The sequence below is a fragment of the Chenopodium quinoa genome, unplaced genomic scaffold (assembly GCF_001683475.1).
Source record: "Chenopodium quinoa cultivar QQ74 unplaced genomic scaffold, ASM168347v1, whole genome shotgun sequence".
In the NCBI taxonomy this organism is placed as follows: Eukaryota; Viridiplantae; Streptophyta; class Magnoliopsida; order Caryophyllales; family Amaranthaceae; genus Chenopodium; species Chenopodium quinoa.
This window is the reverse complement of record NW_018742390.1, coordinates 7333737-7349369: the sequence shown is the minus strand read 5'-3', so window position 1 is coordinate 7349369 and position 15633 is coordinate 7333737. Positions and strand designations below refer to the sequence as shown.

Genomic DNA, 15633 nt, shown 5'->3' with positions numbered 1-15633 from the left:
ACCAGAACCACCAACTAACCCCCACCCACCAAAACCCTCACCGAAACCCACCAAAACCCACCACGACCCCCCACCACCCCTCACCCACCAGAACCACCAACTAACTCCCACCCACCAAAACCCTCACCGAAACCCACCAAAACCCACCACGACCCCCCACCACCCCTCACCCACCAGAACCACCAACTAACCCCCACCCACCAAAACCCTAACCCAAACCACAACCCCCACCCACTCAACCAGACCCCCAACCAAACCACGACCAGACCCCACCCAAACCACGACCCATGACCCACCACGACCGTACCCACACCAAAAATAAATCTAAAATCGAAATTTAAAAAAAAATAAATTCGACCCACCTTAAAAAAAAAACCATCTAGCCCACCACGACCTCCACCCACCCCATGAAAACGCCAATTTGGGCTTGAAATTAAGGTTTTAAAGGTCAAATTCGACCATAAAAACTCTAGATCTAGAGTTTTCATGGTCGAATTTGACCTAAAAAACTTGAACACCCAAACGCATGCACGAATTTGCTTGAAATTGTACTCGAAATTTGCCCGAAATTGTCCTCAATCTGCTCGAAAACTTGATGTTTTGGTTGAATTTGCTCGAATTTTTTTGGTTTTGGCTCGATTTTTTGGAGATGAGAAAGAACAAAGAAAAAAAGAAAGTGAAAGAAGAAAGGATTGAAGGAAAGAGAAGAGGAGAGAGGGGGAAAACGGGAGAAAGAAAGAGGAGAGAGATAGAGCATCGAAAATGAAAGAGGAGAGAGAGAGAGAGAGAGAGAGAGAGCTGAGTAAAGAAAGAGGAGAAAGAGAAATAAAGGGAGGGGTGGGCACGATTTTAGGGTTTTTTTTTTTAAAATGGCAAGCGGTTTGGGGTTGAACCGCTTGCCAATTTAACTAATGGTAAGCGGTTCGCGCCAAAACCGCTTGCCATTAGTTAAATTGCAAGCGGTTCGCGCCAAAACCGCTTGCCATTTCATGGGTTTTATTATTATTTTTTTATTAGTAATGGGAAGCGGATTATTAAAACCGCTTGCCAATAATAGCTTCCCATCACATTTATTCTACTAGTGAATATTGGGAAAAAAAAACCTTAACATATGCACCATAACATTTCCGGTGACCGCTCAGATCCCACCTTAGCCTTGCTGGCGTCGCGGACGCATCCCAGCCCTCATCTAGACCCAAAAGCCCTCTCACGCTCACCTAAATCCAAACCCCGCACCCAGAGCCGAAATCTGAAACCCAAACCAAATTGGGGATGGGTGTTTCAGTGTTGCTAGTGTTGGGATACTTTCGACGGTGGGCATTAAAAGAAGGGGGTGCCGACGGTTTAGGCGATAAAGGAGAGGTTCTGGCAAGTGAGCTTGGTGGTCGTGGGGTATTCGACGATGGGATATAGGATTGTAGGGGTTGTAGGTGGTGGGCTTGTTGGCTGGCTTAAGGTTTAAAGGTTTTTAAATTATGTTTTTTAACTAGTATATAAGTGACACGTGTACTTGATGGGGTTTACAAAATGGTTTTTTGGAAGGCATCCACTAGGTGGTTATAAAATCAAAATTTTTGGGTTTTTTTTTGTGGTGTTATAATTAAAATCGTGACTTTTTTATGGTATTGTTTTCTAAAATTCCCTAAAAACAATTGCAGGGTCATTTACACTTATTATTATTATTTTGTTAAAATAGCAGGTCATTTACGCTATTTATAAAGTTTGCTTTAGGCCATTTTTGGTTGAAGGGATTTGGGTGGAAAAGAAATGAAAGGAAAGGGTTTTAATCATGTTCCCATATTAGGTTGAATAAATAACATGAGAATTCAAAGAAAATGAAGGGAAGTGGGAGGAAAAATTGGAGGAATTCGACTGGAAAGAGAAAAATAAAAGTTTTATATGAAGTAAATTTTAAATATTTTGTATCATTTTATTTCACTAACCAAATCTTCGATCTATGTATAACTAATACTAAAGTAATTACCGATTACATCATAATAACTATACACGTGTCATCTTCTTATTAAAAATTTTCCATCCAAAACTATTGTTGATATCATTTTTTTAAAATTTTATTTATTTATATATATATATTTTTTATTTTTATTTATTTTATTTTCTTTTTCAAGGTAACATTTTTAAATTTAATCTATAGTTATGAAGTTAATTATAGTATTTATGTCCTCCATTTTTAGCTCAATGTATTTATTTCTTTTTACCTTTCCCTTTCATTTTTAACAATGTCAGCAATCTCTTTACGTAAATTTTCCTTTCTTTCTCATTTCATCCCTAAAACACTGATAAACTGATTCACTCAATCAATCGATTTGACTCGTTGATCTCAACTTTCAATTCCAATCTCTGTTTGTAGCAAGGTAATCGATCGATCTTCACGCTTTTCGATGATTTATTTTGTTTATTGTTTATTTATTTTCGAAATTTTAGGCTATATTTTGTGGATTTAATTGTAGCATAGTAAGTAAATGAGGAGTAATTAGGGTATTTTCATGATAAAGTTTGATTTTTGATTAAAGTTATGATTTTGAATGTTTGGAGATTAAGTTGGTGATAATTGTTTGTGAAAGGAGTTGGATTTGAGTGCAACATCATGGAAAGTTTGCAACAATTGGAGGCATTATGTGAGAGGCTATATAATTCACAAGACTCAGCGGAAAGAGCTCATGCTGAGAATACTTTGAAATGTTTTTCGATGAATTCCGAGTATATTCCGCAATGCCAGTACATTCTAGACAATGCATTGACACCGTATGCGTTGATGCTCGCGAGTTCGAGCTTGTTGAAACAAGTTACAGATCATTCACTGTCATTGCAGCTTCGCCTTGATATCAGTATGTGCAGCTGTCTATGGCCTTTGTTTTTAATCTCCCTTTATCCGTAAATATTAGTCACATATGCCATTTTAGGATGTTCGATATAATGTGTCACATTTCTTGCAATATATATGATATGTATGGTTGTGATTTTTTTTTATAGAATGCCATTTTTTTTTATATTCCCATTCACCCTTAAAATTTAGTTATGTGTGTGTGTTATTAGTCACATTTGGTTAATAAGTATATAGTTTGTGATTAATTTATCTAGAATACCAATTTTATTCGAACCCTGATTTAGATTGTGTATGATAGTGTTTAGATGGTTTAATTTTTAATAGTGGTTCTTTTTAGTATGATTGTGCCATACCCTTGTTTATGAGGCATTAGGACCTATGTTATCCGAACTTTTCATTTTACTTTAAGTACTTATGTAGGACTATAGATGGATATAGGTATGAAACTTGGATACTTCAATTTTAATTCAAAATCATGGAACTTTTACCATAATAGCAGAGTCGAATGCTTGTGTTGGACATGGGTACCCGAGTCCATGTAACATAGATTAACAATGTGGTAACTACATATGGGCAACTTTAGTAACAGTTTGATGTGTATCTAGAAAATACAATGTTGATGTTGTGCAAATTAGGTCCAAGTTTGCTAATTTTTATCTTTTGGGTAATTGTTAAAGATAATAATGAGTTATTATTGTTTTCTTTGTTATAGTTTTGGTTTTATAAAAAAGTTATCTTTTTTTATCTTAGAATATGCTAGAATTTATTCAGTGCATTTTTTGTGTGGCTGGCTACCACACACCAAAACACCGACCAGTAACCCTTGACCGACCAAGTAACCCTTGACTATCCAGTATCCCTTGACCAAGTAACCCAGCCACACGAAGTAGCTTGCCACATATGAAACTTTGTGGAATTTATATTGCATATATAAAAGGCATTATGTTGTAGTAATTTATGAGGAATGATGTTAAGTTAATTGAATTTGAAGTTTGACTGAGAAGGCACTTCTTTTGCAACTTCTTAGTTTAAATTGTGTAAGCTGAGATAGCTGCAAACTTCTTAAATTATATCCCTTTTACCTCACCATGATCTGCATCATATAGGGAGATCATTTCTCAAATTGATCCATTGTCCGACTTAACTTTAGATAACTCATTCGATATCCTGTTTTGCATCAGTTTTGCGCAGTTGGGTCGTTTTGATTATATCTGGATTTTTACTTGGAACGATTTGTTTTGTGTTGCATTAAAAAATGTTAGAACTTTGTTGTACAATTTTCGCTGCTATTAAGTAACGAATTCCCAGCCAATGTCAAACTTTTGACGCAATGCATTAATTGTTTGCACAAGATAATTTTACTCCTTGATTCATGGGAAACTATGGGTGAAGATGATGATGTTTCATTTAATACTTTGGTGGTACAACTCCAGAATATTGTCATAATTCATATGTGGGTATTTGTTGAGGGCGAAGTTTTTTTTTTTTTTTTTTTTTTTTTTGAGAAGGGGAGTTAGATGCGTATTTGGAAAATACAATGATGTTGTCGTGCAAATTAGATCCTATTTTGGCTAATTATTTGAGTTAGTACTTAGTTATTGTTTTTTTTTTTTTTTTTTTTTTTTTTTTTTTTTTTTTTTAATTCTGTCATAGATTTAGCTTAAAAAATAATTATCTTTTGTTTTCTTAGAATTTCTAGAATTTATATTGCATGTTGGCCTGTAGCATCCTATGAGGAACTATGTTGAATTATTGAACTGAAATTCAGTTTGTGTATGCGAGATAGCTGCAAAATAGCAACTTAGTTTAAATTTGAATTGTGAAAGTTCGTTATTCTACATATTCTTTATTTGTTTGTTATGTAAAAATAGAAAGTACATTTACCTCACTATGATCTGCATCAAATTTCTAGTTAATGGACAATGAAGTGCTCAATTGGATATAATAGTAGAATTGACTAAACAAATCTGAAAGCCACACTGATGCACAACTTTTCAGTATTGAGAAATGGACTACAGCAAACATGATTCAATTATGATTCTTGTTTTCCCATTTCCTGATTAAAGGTCAAATGGAAACAAAATTGCAATGGTAAGGTACTAAGATTTATGTCAGTTAAGCTGTGAAAGTATTGTGAGTGGAGTTGAGGTTATCTATGCTTTGGCTTGGGGTTAATAAAATCAATTCCACTAACTGAACAGTAGGTTTCCATAATTTTATCTGCAGTCCTTGTGTCATTATGTGTGTTATTGTTAGTGATACATTTGGTGATGGAGTGGTACCGAATTTTCTAAAATGGTTCATTGATCTATATTATTTGTTGTAGAAATGATTCATTGGTTTATAATATAAATGCCTCGTAGAGCTGGGTGATTCAAACTACAGGGACGGTTGCAATTCTTGCTAATACTGGCATAAGACTAATCTCAGCTTTGAGTTCACCTTTTCATTCTTGTCTGATCTCTTTGTTTATATTTTTTTTATTTTTGTGCAAGGGAATTACTTGATAAACTATTTGGCTACAAGAGGGCCGGAATTACAACACTTTGTGATACAGTCTCTCATTCAACTACTGTGCCGGCTCACAAAGTTTGGTTGGTTTGATGATGATAGATTCAGGGACGTGGTTAAAGAGTCCATGAACTTTCTTAGCCAGGTGCTTATTGTTGTAAATGTACTTGTTGATTTCATTTGTAAGGTTGACACAGTACTCAAGAACAGGTGTTAAATAGATAAGTCCTGATGCTTCCTTTTAGTCGTCTCTAAAGCTTGTTCCAGTTAGCAAGCACTTCACATAAACTATAGTTTTCACACTAACATAGCAGCTTCAAGGAAATGGTCTTTCCTGTCCAAAAAAACAAAAAAAACAAAAAAGAAAAGGAAAAGGAAATGGTCTTCAGAAGAAGAGATGGCAAACAGATTGCTATCCATTGTCACATACAAGTAGTAGAAAATTGTTGCTGTGATCTGTCAATAAATTATACTTTGTATTTTCTTTATTTAGACTAGCCATAAGTTTTAGTCCTCATCATTTTTTCTTTTACTTCATATTTTGATTTTTTAGGTTTTGAACCTCTCTTCTACAAAATCTTGTTGCTTTCTTTCTATTATTTATTTATTTTTCCTGTTGAGAGACCGTACATAGCACTGTAGCTGCTCAACTAGTTATAGGTTTAACTATGTACATGTACAACCTAAGTTCATGACTTCTTTACCTTGTCGTTGATGGGGTTCATACAAGTATTAGTAGTCGCTATTTTAGTGAGCTACAATTCTGTAATCAACAAATTTCCAATCTTTGATTTTGCTGTCAATTTATTGATAAAAGAGGTCCATAAGCAGGCTGTATCTTTTTGTGCTCATACAAACTTATTAATTGACAGAGTAAATATTTCTGAATTTGTGCAAAGCTACGCCCTTTATAAACCAAAAGACATAACTGCTTGAGTTTGAGAAATGGTCTCTGAATTTTTGTTTTATAGTTCTCCTTGAGTAAGGTAACCTATCACAGTAAATTTGTCGATTTCTTAGGCACATACGGATATAACGGAGCCTCTATAGAAGATTTGACAATATTCTATTTAGCAAATAACTTTAAATTTGTCTTGTGACTTCTGTTTTAATAATTGTTTTGGTAAACATTGTAGCAAGGTTAATGACTGAAAGCTCTGAAACACTCAAACAAAATACACTAGCAAAATACTTTATGGCAACTCATTATATGTTGTTCATGGAAAAATTTAGTTGGATTGAAGCTCAATAGGAGCAACACACTAAAGATATATTTTTAACCTCAAATGTGGTTTCCCAATGTTCTTTTGTTATGTCTGATCTGTTGGTGATATACTGCAGTAGTGTCTATTTATGGCCAGTCCAACCCTTCTAGGAGTAGTAATTTTGCTGTTGATGGAGCAAACTATCATCATTGTTGTACTATCTAACTAATAGTACCTTCAAATTGATCTTTGAGCATTATACTTTGATTGGAGGATGGAGATGCTACAGAACTTGCAAATTCTTATAACCTCTTATTTGAAGAAATTTATTAAAATTTTAGCATGTTATTTTTGTGAATGAATCCTTATTCTCCTTTTTGTAAACATATCAGGCAACACCGCATCACTATGCTATTGGGCTGAAGATATTAAACCAGCTTGTTTCTGAGATAAATCAGGTTTGTTGTTCGCATTGGTACATTCTTTAGAATTCTTAAAATTGACTATTTTTATGTATTGACTATTTTTACCATTCCTCTTCAAACTATACTGTTTTTATGTGTCGTCACATCTTTACCATTCCCAAATTTATAGTATGATAATTCGTATATGCCCGACATTCTAATTTCTTAAAAAGTTGGTATGATAGAATCTTGTAAGGTATTCTTAAACCTTTAAGGCACACAATTGTTGCACAATGTATCAATTTTCATTTGAGCCACACAGACGTAATCATTTACTTCCTCCGTTTTTTTTAGTTGCTACATTTTTCTTTTTCACGGTCTCCTAGACAACTTTTTAACAGGAGAGAGAGAGAGAGAAAAATTAGAGGTTAGAGAGAGATAGAGAGAAGGAAATGTAAAAAATGGAAAGTGTTGCAACTAATCAACAATTTCCAAAATAAGAAAGTGTAGCAACTAAAAAGAAACGGAGGAAGTAATTTAAATTTTGGTCAATGTCTTCATCACTTTGTAAAACCAACCTAAAATAATTAACTCACTCAGTTGTGGTCTTATAAGCAACTCCTAACCATCTAACGTTTCTACAACCTTGTTTGACCCACTCTAAGTTTTAATACTGAAATGGCACTCTATGTACTCTGTTTTGTTCGGTATGTTCTCATCCTTCTGAATGTGACTAAGTTTGGTTGTATCCCGCAGCCTCCATTGCCCTAGACGGCTGGACCGACATTGAATTTCACACATATTAAATATCTTCGATTGTATTAAAAACATGTTTTCTATGGGGTTCCATACTTCCATAGAAAGTATTGCATTGCCTAGGTTAAGGCTGTTACATTTGGACATTCCTAGTCCCTACCTATAGGTGGAATCTATATCTTTGTGGTGGTGATGGTGTATACGTTAGCCAATTTTAAAAATTTTCCCACTGTTTATCTGAAGCAATGAAGTTTGTTAAGATTATCCTAAAGCTACATAAGATTTATGTGACTTGTGCATATTACTTGTCCTTGCTAGTGGATTTTTTTTGAGCAGTTGGGAATTATACTTGAATCTTGAAAGCATGGTTAATAATTCTAATTGTCATGAAATGTGTTTTTCTATATTTCTATGTGCAATATGTAAAATCAATTGTTGCTAATTGTATGCTCATTACATTTTGCATTAAATCAATGTTTTTATTTTACTCCAGTTTTTTAGCTAACTTTACCTGAATACATTTATGTTCATTGCTTTTGATTTGTAGCCTAATTCAGGGTTACCAGCAACTCATCATCGGAGGGTAGCATGCTCCTTCAGGGATCAATCACTTTTTCAAATTTTCCAAATTTCCCTAACGTCCTTGCAGCAACTTGCTAGTGATTGTAATATGTCTTATCATCTAGTCGTCTTTCTTAATTTTCTTGTTTTCCTTTTCAAATAGTCCTCTCATTGTAGAAATTTCGTAATTTTCTCTAACCACAATGATTTCTAATAAAACTTCATGCAGCGACAAGCAAGTTGCAAGAGCTGGCACTTTCACTTGCGCTGAAATGTTTATCTTTTGACTTTGTTGGCACAACTGTTGATGAGAGCTCTGAAGAGTTTGGTGCTGTCCAGGTCAGAATTCCCTTTTGTTAAAAACCTTGTTATAATACGGATTTGATGCTTGAACAAAGACAATGTCCGTCATGTTTTTTTTTATTACTTTGAATGATGATTATAGACTCTTGGTCTCATTGCAGGTTCCATCTTCTTGGAAACCTATTCTTGAAGATCCTTCAACACTAAAAATATTTTTTGACTACTACGCTATCACACAGCCCCCAATTTCAAAGGAGGTTTATGATACATTTATCATTTCAATTTTTATTTTGATGTTGAACTTTTCTATAGAAAGTTGGTTGTTGAACTGTTTGGCTCTGTATCTTTTAACCTATGTTACTCTAACTCTTCATTTAACCTCTATCACCTTAAATCCTCATGTACCTGTGTCAAATTCTTGTGACACTGTGACATGGGTATTAGTGAAACCTCATTTTAGACCATTAAATTGGGTTCAAATTTATTTTTTAATTTTATATAATTTAGCTGAGTTTAACACATAGATAAGTATCTACGTCCGACATGAGTTTGAAAGTCCTAGTAACATAGCAGTATTGCTTTTCTAATTTTTCATGTACTGTTACGCTTTGTAACATCACCCTGAGGCTTCAGTAGTTATTGTTGTATATTACAGTAGCTCATTGGATGTTTTTGACTCGCTAGTTGACAATGGTCATTTTGAACTGATGATGTACTTCATTGAGAGCACAGTTGCATAGAGATTACGCTGTGATGCCTCTGTTGGTCGCCAAAGCATAATGGTATTGCAATTGGTATATAAAGGGACTCCATACCAATGGTCATATTGAAAATTGGAAATTTTCTTTTCTTAAATACTGAAAATTAGCATTTCATGCGCATTAATAGATATTGTATTGTTTTAGATAATGAACATCCAAGGGGAAGTGTTGTAAATTTGTGTTGTTCATTATCATTTTGGTAGTTATCTTTGTACATATATATCACTATATATGATGATGAATAATAAGACAGTTTTATATTTCTATCTACATTTTACATAGTTTTCTCCCTTCTCTCTATGCTATTTGATTATTATAAGTCATAGGTGTCTCTTAAGTCTTAATTTGTTGACCTGTTCCTAAATATTCTTTCTTATGTTCTCAGGCTCTCGAATGCTTAGTGCGTTTGGCTTCAGTAAGGCGCTCTGTTTTCTCTGATAGTGTGCGTTCCAAATATTTGGCCCATCTAATGACAGGAACTAAAGAAATATTACAAAGTGGACAAGGTACTTTTTGCTCATTCAATGTTTATTACAGCGTATATGGAAAAGTTTTTACAACCTGAAGACACTGATTTTTGTCTAAAGAAATAAAAAATTAATTAGTAAAATGTTAAAAGTGTTTTTGGTGTGGCTCTTATTATGGCATGTGTATGGAGCTTCCTATGGGCAAGAAAAATGAAGATTGCTCATTTATTATGTCTTTGAGAATAGTCATGTTACTGAAGCTGTAAAATTCTTTAATGCATATACTGAGTATATTATAGTTTTTTAAGCCCATCTGTAATTTTGTTAAGCGTTCCTCACTTCTATGAGGTGCACCCTAGGAGCACTTAGGTGTAGTTGAATCCCTATTGCCTTAGTGTCTTGAGCTTTATTATTTTATGCATTGAAGATGATAATATCATGAAGAAAGAAGATTAGTATTTCTGATATCTGTGGTATATATATTCCTATTTTGGTAAATCAGCTTTGTTTTTAATTTGCTGAATTTATTGTTAATACTTGCTAATGGAACTGGGCTGTTTTATTACATCTGTTCTATCTATTGCCAGTGGCCTTTGAGGCTTTTCTCCAATTCAGTATGACTTTTGTGAACGTTTGTACAACCAGAATAGTAAATCTGAAGGGGTGGAGGTAGTGGCTGTTTTGGGTACCGATTGCCAGTTTTTCTAGGGAGGGTGGTCTGGGTGGGTGTCATGGAGGCTGGGCAGTGTGGTCAGTGTTCATGCAAGAAAGGGGTGGTGGTAACTTATGGTGGAAGGGGGCAGTGGTTGATGGTCATGGAGGAAGGGGGTGGTCGATAGTTGTGAAGGACGGTGGTGGTCGTTGGTCATGGAGATAAAGGGATGATATAGAAAAAAAGTTGATTAATTAATTGAATTTTAACAGACTATGCTATACAAGGTCACAGAATGTTAAGCAAATACTCAATTTCACCATGGGGAAAAAAATCCCACCATATAAAATTTTGCAAAACACAAGATCACCTTGTAGAATTTCCCAATAATGTATCTTAAATATAGGTTCATCATGTTATCACTTGGGTTTTATGCTCTTTCTAAATAGTCTTAGCTTTTACTTAAATTTCATGACTTTTGAAGGCTTGGCTATTATTTGCATTGTTTTTTGTATTTCATTTTTTCATTTCCTGTGAAATTTTTTACAGGTCTTGCGCAACATGATAACTACCATGAGTTTTGCCGTCTTCTTGGTCGTTTTAGAGTGAATTATCAGGTAAAACATATGCATATATATCTTTTCATTTGTATGTGATGCATTGAAGCCCTTCTGCATGGAGTTAGTGACTGATTTTACCACTCATTTACTCAGTTGTTCCTCACTGAATGGATCTTTGTTACAGATACATGTTAATTTATATTGCTATATTATGAAGAATAAAAATTAGAAGCGGATAGAAATTAAAAACCTTGTTGAAAACTTAGGAGCCAAAATTCTGCTTCTTGAGTGATTTGCTAAATCAAATCTGGCATGTGAAGACATGGAAAATTTATGTAGAAAGAAAAGTTTAATGTATTCTGATTCTTTAATAGTTAATCATAAAAAAATAAACTTGTTTGGAAGAGCATCCTTTTGATCAGAATCTTGTTTTGTTGTTGGCGATGCTCTAGTCTAGGATGATTATAGCTCCAGTGCTCTTACCTGAATATTGAAAATCCTAACGGCATGAGTATTATCTTCTAAGTGGAGATGGTCTCAGGGAGGCTGAGACCTAAGAGTGATCCACTGCCTTTAAGGTCTCTTCTTCCCAAACATGTAGCTGTAGAATCATTGGAAAGTGGTTTCTGTAAATCAACTGGATAGATCATTTGGAGTCTATTTGTGGAATTTCTAGCAGTTTCTTGACTTGTTAGTATGGTGAATTTTGGCAATGGGCACTTGTTCTTTACCAGCATTGTTGTCATGAATCTCATGATCACTATAACTATGTTTTTCTAATGAACAAAGGCAGACGAGATGATTCTATGTTTGTTTCTAAAGGAACGCTGCTGGCTTTCCATTTCCTTCTTTTGCATTTTTTGTGGTCTGTTGTCACATGATTAATAACACAGTATGTTTTTCTCACTGCCAACTCGGTAATTCTATGTCTGTATTACAGTTGTCAGAACTTGTTAATATGGAAGGTTACAGTGATTGGATACATCTCGTGGCTGAGTTCACATCAAAATCGTTACAATCCTGGCAGGTTAGTTTTGTGGATTCCTATGAGATCCTTACTTAGTCTGCTCTATGTGGTTGAATCTCAAACACTTAATTTGTATTAGAGGGACTATTGGCATGGGGTTTTAAGTGGATGGAAAGAGGAAAAATTGTAAGAGGGAAAATGTTGTGACACGGAGAGAAGAGGGCTGATGTACTGGAGGGAGAAAAAGCAAAAAGGGATATAGTTTTTATGTTGGTCGTTTAGTCATCCAAATATACTAATGTGGAACTTCATATTGGGTGGAGATTTTAAAGTTTGTATTCTCTCAAAGTATTATAAAGCAGCACTTATTTTGGATTAAAAAGCTCTTGCTTTAATGGACTTTTCTTCAATTGAAGGGTGTGCTGTCCTAACTTTATCTAATCCCGTAATCCTTGTAGTTGAAAGAGCTGTCTTCTTTTTATCTGAGATCTTGCTGATATATTTTTACTCCTATCCTGTCTTTGTTTGGAAAGTATTGTCTCCCAGTTAATTCATTGATAAATTTCTTTTACTGCTGATGCTTCACGAGTTGCCATGACCCTTATTGTTTACCTTGTGAATGGTGTATAAGTGGGCCAGCAGCAGCGTATACTATCTTCTGGGGCTGTGGTCGAGGTTGGTAACTTCTGTACCATATTTAAAAGGTGATGCTCCAAGTTTGCTTGATGAGTTCGTGCCAAAGATCACCGAGGGTTTTATCACCTCCAGATTTGACTCTGTGCAGGTTTTGTCTCAAAATGAAACTTTTGCTAGTGTTCTTTAGTTTCACTTTCTAATTCTGATATGAAAGTTTAATTATCCTTTTTAATTTTGCTTTTTAGGCTGTGCTTCCTGATGACTTCTCTGAGAATCCCCTCGACAATGTTGAACTTCTTCAGGACCAGCTTGATTGTTTTCCTTATCTTTGCAGATTCCAGGTTGCTCCTTTTCCTTTGCGTTGATTTTCTTCTTAGAGTATGAATTGTTGTTTAAAATGTTTGTATCTTAATTGGTAGTTGTTCCATGGATACATGTATAGGCGTATAGCAATAAACTACTAAAATCACTGTTATTTCTTGTTTTGGCACTGATTTTGTTTATTAACGTTATTTTGCAGTATGAACGCAGCAGCCTATATATAATTAATGTCATAGAGCCTATCCTGCAGAGTTATACGGTACTCTGAATTGATTTGTGAATGAGACTTCTGAGTTATTCATGTTGGCAGTGTTTTAGAAGTTATTTACTAGTATTATGTTACAGGAAAGAGCTCAAATGCCTACCAGTGATATCAAAGAGCTATCTGTTATTGAAGCCAAACTTGCATGGATTGTTCATATTATTGCTGCTATTCTCAAAATCAAGCAATGCACAGGCAGTAGGTATAACAGACAGTTTATGCTTGAATTCTTCTATAAATATCCATGTTATTTTTGGGTGGAAAATAATTGTTATTATCTTACTTTATTGCAGTACAGAGTCACAAGAGGTAATTGATGCTGAACTTTCAGCACGTGTTCTGCAGTTAGTGAAGATTGCAGACAGTGGATTACTCAGTAAGGTATCACAGCGATCTTTATTAAGTGCTTTTAGCAAAGATTGCAGGCACCCCAATGTGTTATGATCTAGTGTCCTTCTAGGCAACTGTGGAATGTGGATTGGTGCACTCTAGATGGTTAGATACTAGTAGCTGGAAGCATCAGTAACTTATGATCTGGTGCAAATATTATGGGACACGTGGGAATGTGGGATCCATTGTGAATCAGTAATGACCAACCTGCAAGTCTTGATCCTCCCAAGTGGCTGATATTGATATAGTACCAGACTACTGTGTGGGAAAGGTGAGATAAACTCTAATGCAAGATAGTCTAAATGAGCTTAATCACAAATAAACATTGAAATCAAGTAAAAAGATAATTTTAATAATATTCAGGCTGCAAAATAAATGATGATGATAACAATGAGCTTTCAAGAGGTTCACACTCTCCCAAGAAAAACAGTACACAATCAATAAATCGCTACTATCCTCTTTTTCCTCTTTTGTTCTGTTCTGCTTTCACAGCTTGTCATTACAGCAATCCTCAAATCCCACTTATCCTGATTATATACTTACATATTGCCACCTTACACTTTCTAACAGCCTTCTGGATCCCATCATCCCCTTATTTCTTGGCCTGGCTTATGTCAACAAAAACTGGCTCTTTAGGTAGATCCATCAGAAAGGATTTCAAAAAAAATCCTTTTGTTGAAGGGCGTGGGTGGGGGATTGTGTTTAAATAAGCAGCACTTGCTGTGATATTTTGGTATTGTAGAAAATAGGAAGTAGCTTAATTTTATTTTATTTGCTCATGGATTCTGATTGAGATTTTTATTTTTATTTTTTCATTTTTGTATTTTCTTTGTGTCATGCTTCATTTTCTGTAAGGGGTTATCCTGATAACAGATGTATAGTGTTTGACTCTTCTTCAATGAGGGATGATTCTTGGTCTTCTTTTGCTGTGACTTTGTTTGTTTGAAACTACTTTTTTCTTATTTTTCTATACCATTTTTAAAGAACTGGTTCTGAAAAGTCTGCAGATTGCGTGTTTGAAATTTATAGTCAGGTAAAAGCTGTGAAAGTTGTAGGTGTTTATTCTGTCACAAACTGTGTTACATATCATATTAATGAGTTATTAACTTTATTTCTCTAACTCCAAAAAAAAAAAAAAAAACCCTCAGAATATTATTTTTAATTTTTAATTTTAAATTTGACTTTTTAATCTTTTACTTTTACTGATTTTTTTCCTCAGCTGTGTACTAAGGATGTTTCGTCTATTAAATAGAATTCTCAGAAATGATTTTTGGAATGTAGAATGTAAGAGAAATTCAAATGTTATAACTCCAGTACATACGTAAAAAAAAAAAAAAAAAAAAAAAAAAAAAAAAAGGCAGTTTCATTATGGTAGTATACCACCACCAGCCACCCCGACCTAATTTATGATGAGCCCACCAACTTCCTGGCAAGATGCCTACGGTTAAATAATGACCAATTTTCCTCTTTTCCTGCTCCCCTCCATCTTTTAAGAGGCAGGATTCGAACCAAATTTTATTGTTCCATATTTTCTGCCTCCCATTGTTCCATCCTGTTTTTCAGCCGCACAAGTGTCATTGATGGTTCAGTATTTTGGATTTTAACTTTACAACATCCTTAGCATTGTGACTTAATATTTTGTACTCCTGTTGTTTTATCTTCTAAGTGCTACACTTGTCCAATTTGGAAACTTTATACTACTTTTAATTATCTCTCCTCCCTTGGTTCCCTGCTCCCCTCTACTACGATTCTAATTATTTCTCTCCACTCATGATTCCCACTCCTATCCTCTTTATTATTTTTCTCTTCTCACATCTTGTATTTTAAATAAACTATTAGAGTATTAGCCCACTATCTAGTTGCATTAAATCTAATCCTAGTGTACCACAGTAGAACTTTCTGAGACAGTGTAAAAGAATTTATATTCATTATGTCTGCAAGCTGATGAAAAGGAACTTAGGTTTCTCTGCAATCTTGCTACCTTGTTAACGACAGGGATTTAATACCTGGAGTAGTTTTAGTCATTTTG

The 15633-nt window shown here is 34.5% G+C and overlaps 1 protein-coding gene across 2 annotated transcripts in view; it reads left to right on the top strand.

Annotated features, from left to right (window-relative positions):
* The first annotated feature begins 2091 nt into the window (after window positions 1-2091).
* The window catches only part of LOC110700597 (exportin-7-like), a 38509-nt gene continuing 24967 nt past the window's right edge, over window positions 2092-15633 (top strand). Inside the window, exons 1-15 of one of the 2 annotated variants that reach the window (XM_021878159.1) lie at window positions 2092-2375; window positions 2586-2849; window positions 5344-5504; window positions 6957-7022; window positions 8272-8389; window positions 8515-8624; window positions 8750-8845; window positions 9735-9855; window positions 11018-11085; window positions 11969-12055; window positions 12627-12779; window positions 12877-12972; window positions 13152-13211; window positions 13298-13416; window positions 13508-13595. In XM_021878159.1, the coding sequence (XP_021733851.1) occupies window positions 2609-2849; window positions 5344-5504; window positions 6957-7022; window positions 8272-8389; window positions 8515-8624; window positions 8750-8845; window positions 9735-9855; window positions 11018-11085; window positions 11969-12055; window positions 12627-12779; window positions 12877-12972; window positions 13152-13211; window positions 13298-13416; window positions 13508-13595 (1584 nt within the window). In that variant the 5' untranslated portion in view covers window positions 2092-2375; window positions 2586-2608. The remainder of the gene's footprint in view (window positions 2376-2585; window positions 2850-5343; window positions 5505-6956; window positions 7023-8271; window positions 8390-8514; window positions 8625-8749; window positions 8846-9734; window positions 9856-11017; window positions 11086-11968; window positions 12056-12626; window positions 12780-12876; window positions 12973-13151; window positions 13212-13297; window positions 13417-13507; window positions 13596-15633) is intronic. The other variant, XM_021878166.1, reaches the window with a different exon arrangement.